The 6,854-nt window shown below is 48.5% G+C and overlaps 2 protein-coding genes across 2 annotated transcripts; both read left to right on the top strand.

Moving 5' to 3' along the window:
* Positions 1-1,195: 1,195 nt before the first annotated feature.
* Positions 1,196-2,697, top strand: LOC128755599 (E3 ubiquitin/ISG15 ligase TRIM25-like). Its single transcript, XM_053859350.1, has one exon. It carries the CDS (start codon positions 1,196-1,198, stop codon positions 1,727-1,729), a length of 534 nt encoding a protein of 177 aa, XP_053715325.1. The 3' UTR covers positions 1,730-2,697.
* Positions 2,698-4,393: 1,696 nt separating this feature from the next.
* On the top strand, positions 4,394-6,080 carry LOC128755598 (tripartite motif-containing protein 16-like). Its single transcript, XM_053859349.1, has one exon. The coding sequence runs from the start codon at positions 4,394-4,396 to the stop codon at positions 6,011-6,013; it is 1,620 nt and encodes a 539-aa protein (XP_053715324.1). The 3' UTR covers positions 6,014-6,080.
* Positions 6,081-6,854: the final 774 nt, after the last annotated feature.

Raw genomic sequence — 6,854 nt, 5'->3', positions numbered from 1 at the left:
AGAGAACAATAGTTTCAAGACAGAGCAGAGACGTCTGTGGTGAGACAGGCCGGACCTCTGAAGAACCAGGCCTGACATCAGGCAGGTCCTTCACAGCCTCTTGAACCCATGACGCCCCTCCACTGAGGCCAGACCAGGGCTGCAGCCACGGAATACTTTCATATATAATCATCATGTAAGAATGAACAATGTGTTAAAGTGAGAATACCGCGTGGGTTAGTGCATCCAGCTGTGTGAGAGCGACGCACAAGTCACATGATCATACGTTGAGGTTGCCAGGTTTGCTCAAAGCAGAATGTGTTTTTAATAATTCTCTCAATAACGTAGAAAGCAATCACTTGCAGTCCAAGTCAAGTCTCAAGTCACGATTGCAAGTCAAGTCAGGTCATTTACCACTGCTTACCAAGCAAGTCACAAGACATGAGGGGGACTGGACTGTGACTCAGATACACATAAAGAATGTGAGCAAACACAACATATAAATGGTGAAATAATGAAAGATTATTGAAATGTTCATAAGAATAAACATGTTTACTGTCTTTGACCTCCAGCCTCCATACTGCAGAGTGCTGTGTGTTGCTGTTGTGTTCTGCTGCCACACCCTGAGACGGAGGAGGAAGAGAGTCAGGAACCGACACCAAGTCATATGACTTTATGAGCCCCTCAGTTCCTGATGGGTGGATCTGAAATAAAAGTGATTTTATTGAAGGAACAACAAACTAATATTGTCCAAGAAAACGCTAGATGCATTTCTGACACTGAGGCAGCGATGTTTGAGAAGAACAAGGTCCTGACTCGGGCTGAACCGACCCTCCAGAACCAACACTCGGACCCACACAGACTCAGGACCGCCGTTTATCCTGCAGACGTTCATCAAGCTGGATGATTCTTCTGCTGTTGTAGACCATGTTTGGAGTCTGAGCTTCTGAAGGGCTTCAAACCAGACGAAAACTTGACGACAGCAAGCAAACACATGACTGAGTCCGATCCAGTCAAGAGGATGAATTCCAAGTCAAGTCCACACCTCTGCTGGTTACCAGGCAACAAACAAAAGTGAAGTTATAAAGAGTCATCACGTGGTTTCTAGGAACTGCAGAACCAACCTGTCAGGCCAGATTCTGGGAGGATCATGTGACTCTTGATATGACTGCTTTATACACGAGGGAGATCAGTCAGTGTGTCAGTCGCCAGTGAGATGGAGGCCAGAGTTGATCTGCAGAGAGAATCCTTCTCCTGTTCCATCTGTCTGGATCTACTGAAGGATCCAGTGGGTCTCCCCTGTGGACACAGCTTCTGTCAGGTCTGTGTTGATGGTTACTGGGAGGAAAAGAACTTCTACCAGTGTCCTCAGTGCAGACGGACCTTCACCCCGAGGCCTCTTCTGCAGAAGAACATCATGTTAGCAGAGTTAGTGGAGGAGCTGAAGAAGACTGGACTCCAAGCTGCTGACCTCTGCTATGCTGGACCTGAAGATGTGGCCTGTGACTCCTGCACTGGGAGGAAGCTGAAAGCCCTCAAGTCCTGTCTGCTGTGTCTGACCTCTTACTGTGAGCAACACCTCCAGCCTCATCTAGAAGCTCCGGCCTTCAGGAGACACAAGCTGGTCCAGCCGTCCAAGCAGCTCCAGGAGATCCTCTGCCCTAAACACGATGAGGAGAAGATGTTCTGTCGTACTGATCAGCAGGTCATCTGTCTCCTCTGGTGGAGAGCACAAAAGTCATTCATGTAGCAGTCTCATACAAGAACATCAGCAGATCAAGACAAGAAAGTAGATTTGGATATAATGACAAATCTTGGTCTTTATGGTGTCACGACTCTGGTTGTTCATTCATACACAACAGCATCATAACTGAAGTCTCCACAGCTCCACCCTCCAGAGTGGGAGTGTACCTGGATCACTCTGCAGGTCTTCTGTCCTTCTACAGCGTCTCTGGAACCATGACCCTCCTCCACAGAGTCCACACCACCTTCACTCAGCCTCTACACGCTGGAGTCTGGGTCTGGTCCTCCTCATGTGAGATCCTGAAGCTGAACTAGACAAGAGTGTGAGACTTGCTTTGGTCATTGTGTGTTCAGATTTCAGTCCAGCGATGATCTGTATGTCACTTTAAATGTGCAAATACCTGAAGTTCGATATATAAAATGTCCTTGTGCATGATTTTCATGTTGTGATTATTGTGAGTTTTCCCCCTATTATCTTTGGCTGCATGTCTCTCTGGACAGTTCCATGAAATGCATCTGACTGAGGTCATCTCTCTGTGTTATTGTGTGTTGCTGTGTCTTCTCTCTTGTGTAGACACTGTCAGTGGATGTTGTGTCACTGTCATGTGAAGTGAGAGGAAGCTGGACTGTGAACACATCAGTGTGAGTCTCACAGAAGTGGAGGACGTGTGTTCAGGTGATGGTGAGGAGGGTGTTGTGTTCAGCAGTCGGACATGTTGTGCTGTGCACAGTATTTTGGATTTGAGGTACGTTCACATGAAGCGCTTCAGTTTTAGCTTCAGATAATCTAGTTTTGATGGAGCAATGTTTCCCCTGGATCTGAGCAGCAGCTTTCACACGTGTGGAGAAGAGTTGGAGGTTTGGATGGAGCCATGTGAGGGGACATGAGTGGCACTGGAATGATGACTCAGATACACATGTGCATGAAGAATCTAGTGTGAAAATGGTGAATGGCAGCAGGATCAGAATGTACATCACAATAAAAAGGTTTTTGGTTCGACCCTGTGCTTCTTTGACTTTTGTGTGTTTCCCATCCATCTTCTCCTGCCTCCCTGAGGTCGGGTCGTGGGGGCAGCAGCTGCAGCACAGGAGCCCAGTGTTTCCAGGACCAGTGACTTCAGAGTCATTCTCCTCTCTGTGACTCTCGGATCTAAACCTACATTGATGGATTTAGTTCCATCTGTGGACGTCATGACTTTATTCTCCTCATGGTTCACTGACGTCAGCGGCCTGTTGACCTGGTCACCATGGCAACCATCATTTCCAAGAATCCCTCAGCTGGTTGAAGGAAGTGTGAAAACAGGTGGAACCAACAGGTGGGACCAGATTCCAGCAGCATCAGTCATCAGAGTCACGTCACTGTTGACTTCCTTGTTCAACAATGCAGACGTGTTCAAGTGTCCCAGAGTCAGCGGAGGGTCAGAGGTGATGACAATAAAAGCCAAGTCATTTCTTAGGGTCAAGTTAAGTCGAGTCGAGTCACAGCTTTTCTCAAGCAAGTCTCAAGTCATTCAATTATAATACTGTCACCTGGACGACAACTGTCTTAAAGTGCTGAACGTGCAAAAGAAATGTGGCAAAAACACACTCCATATAAGAATGAACAATGTGTTAAAGTGAGAATACTGTGTGGCTTAGTGCATCGAGCTGTGTGAGAGCGACGCACAAGTCACATGATCATACGTTGACGTTGCCAGGTTTGCTCACATCCGTACGTTCGAAAAAATAAAGCTGAATGTGTTTTTAATAATTCTGTCAATAACGTAGAAAGCAAACACTTGCAGTCCAAGTCAAGTCTCAAGTCACGATTGCGAGTCAAAGTCACGTTGAGTCATTTACCACTGCTTACCAAGCAAGTCACAAGTCCCTGATCTGGCAAATTAAGTCAGGCTCGACATGAGGGGGACTGAACTATGATTCAGATACACATAAAGAATGTGAGCAAACACAACATATAAATGGTAAAACAATGAAAGATTATTGAAATGTTCACAAGAATAAACATGTTTATTGTCTTTGACCTCCAGCCTCCATACTGCAGAGTGCTGTGTGTTGCTGTTGTGTTCTGCTGCCACACCCTGAGACGGAGGAGGAAGAGAGTCAGGAACCGACACCAAGTCATATGACTTTATGAGCCCCTCAGTTCGTGACGGGTGGATCTGAAATAAAAGTGACTTTATTGAAGGAACAACAAACTAACATTGTCCAAGAAAACGCTAGATGCATTTCTGACACTGAGGCAGCGATGTTTGAGAAGAACAAGGTCCTGACTCGGCCTGAACCGACCCTCCAGAACCAACACTCGGACCCACACAGACTCAGGACCGCCGTTTATCCTGCAGACGTTCATCAAGCTGGATGATTCTTCTGCTGTTGTAGACCATGTTTGGAGTCTGAGCTTCCGAAGGGCTTCAAACCAGACGAAAACTTGACGACAGCAAGCAAACACATGACTGAGTCCGATCAAGTCAAGAGGATGAATTCCAAGTCAAGTCCACACCTCTGCTGGTTACCAGGCAACAAACAAAAGTGAAGTTATAAAGAGTCATCACGTGGTTTCTAGGAACTGCAGAACCAACCTGTCAGGCCAGATTCTGGGAGGATCATGTGACTCTTGATATGACTGCTTTATACACGAGGGAGATCAGTCAGTGTGTCAGTCGCCAGTGAGATGGCAGCCAGAGTTGATCTGCAGAAAGAATCCTTCTCCTGTTCCATCTGTCTGGACCTCCTGAAGGATCCAGTGGGTCTCCCCTGTGGACACAGCTTCTGTCAGGTCTGTGTTGAAGGTTACTGGGGCTCAGAAGGTGAGAGGAACATCTGCCAGTGTCCTCAGTGCAGACAGACCTTCACCCCGAGGCCTCTCCTGCAGAAGAACATCATGTTAGCAGAGTTAGTGGAGGAGCTGAAGAAGACTGGACTCCAAGCTGCTGACCTCTGCTATGCTGGACCTGAAGATGTGGCCTGTGACTCCTGCACTGGGAGGAAGCGGAAAGCCCTCAAGTCCTGTCTGGTGTGTCTGACCTCTTACTGTGAACAACACCTCCAGCCTCATCTAGAAGCTCCGGCCTTCAGGAGACACAAGCTGGTCCAGCCGTCCAAGCAGCTCCAGGAGATCCTCTGCCCTCAACACGACGAGGAGAAGAAGATGTTCTGTCGTACTGATCAGCAGGTCATCTGTCACCTCTGTGCTGTGGACCAACACAGAGACCACCACATTGTCTCGGCCGCAGCAGAGAGAAGAGAGCGAGAGAAAGAGGTGGATCAGAGTCGAGGAAGGATCCAGCAGAGCATCCAGGAGAGAGAGGAAGAGCTGAAGCTGCTTCAGCAGGAGCAGAAGACCATCAGAGACTCTGCTGATAAAGCAGTGAAGGACAGTCAGGAGATCCTCCAGCAGATGATCCAGAACCTCCAGAGAAGAATGTCTGATGTGGAGCAGCAGATCAGATCCCGGCAGGAGACTGAAGCCGCTGGAGTCCGAGGAGTTCAGGAGCAGCTGGAGCAGGAGATCGCTGAGCTGAAGAAGAAAGATGCTGAGCTGCAGCAGCTGTCACTCACCGACAGTCACTTGGTCTTTCTCCAGAACTGGTCCTCACTCTCACAGGTCAGTGAAGACACGCTCTCCTCCAGGACCCACGTCCGTCCTCACTGCTGCTTTGAGGAAGTGGCAGCAGCCGTGTCAGCCAGCAGAGAGCGACTCCAGGACCTTCTGAGAGACACCTGCACCAACATCTCACTCATGCTCGGAGCAGAGCCCAAGACCAGAGCTGAGTTCCTCAGGTTCTCACAGGACATCACTCTGGATCCAAACACTGCATGCTCATGGTTGGTGTTGTCTGAAGGAAACAGGAAAGTGAGAAACATTGGGGAAGATCAGTCTCCTCCTCATCCAGACCGATTCACTAATTACACTGAGGTCCTGAGTAAAGAGCCTCTGACTGGACGTTGTTACTGGGAGGTGGAGAGGACAAAAGTCATTCATGTAGCAGTCTCATACAAGAACATCAGCAGATCAGGAGAAGAAAGTAGATTTGGATATAATGACAAATCTTGGTCTTTATATTGTCACGACTCTGGTTGTTCATTCACACACAACAGCATCAGAACTGAAGTCTCCACAGCTCCACCCTCCAGAGTGGGAGTGTACCTGGATCACTCTGCAGGTCTTCTGTCCTTCTACAGCGTCTCTGGAACCATGACCCTCCTCCACAGAGTCCACACCACCTTCACTCAGCCTCTACACGCTGGAGTCTGGGTCTGGGCCTCATGCGAGTTCCTGAAGCTGAAGTAGACAACAGTGACAATGACTGTGTCTCACAAACTGTATAAAGACAAGGAAATCTTAAACTAATGTTGGAATGAATGGAAACATGTTATAAATGTGTTTCACAATAAAAATGTTTTTGATTTCAATATGCAACAGAGTGTCCTTCCTCTCATTGTGCTGTCCACACCCGGCTGATTCAGTCGTGCACCGATGGCAGTGGGCGAAACCTTCAGGACCCCGCAGGGGGCAGGTGTCTTTCCCAGTCCCAGGCTGAAGCCCTCTGCGCTGCAGAGCCGTGGTGGTCTCACTGTGGTGTGTGTGTGGACTGTCCTGTGGAGGATCCTGCTTGTGTCACTCGACCTCCAGACCCTACAGCATCCTCAGGCTGTATTGTGTGTTGCTGCCACGCCCTGAAGCTGAGGAGGAACAGAGTCAGGAATCTGATTCAAGAAGAGTCGACTGCACATGACTGAGTCTGGTTGAAGTGATCACGTGGTTTCAAGGAACTCAGACAACAGAACCAACGGGTCGGGCCGGATTCTGGGAGGATCACGTGACTCAGAGTGGTTTATACACACGGTAGTTTTGGCTTCCTTTCTCTCCAGAACAGAGTGTGTTCGTGCTGTTCATAAAACAAGAGGGTGGTGTTGTTCATGTGCTCCAAATGAAACAAAATGACGATATGGACACAAGACATTTGAGCTATGGAGCATCTGCCTGTTGACTCAGTCACCAGATCAACACCATCGGTGATCGATTCGTTTGGTCTGCTTGGGTCCCTTCCTCGGCCAGGTGCCGCTCCCTCCGGGCTCAGCGCTGCTCCTGAGAAAGTCTGTTTGAAAGCTGTCAGGAACTCCACACGCAG

Source organism: Synchiropus splendidus, chromosome 3 (assembly GCF_027744825.2).
Source record: "Synchiropus splendidus isolate RoL2022-P1 chromosome 3, RoL_Sspl_1.0, whole genome shotgun sequence".
Lineage (NCBI taxonomy): Eukaryota > Metazoa > Chordata > Actinopteri > Syngnathiformes > Callionymidae > Synchiropus > Synchiropus splendidus.
This window is presented reverse-complemented; position numbering and strand designations above follow the sequence as displayed.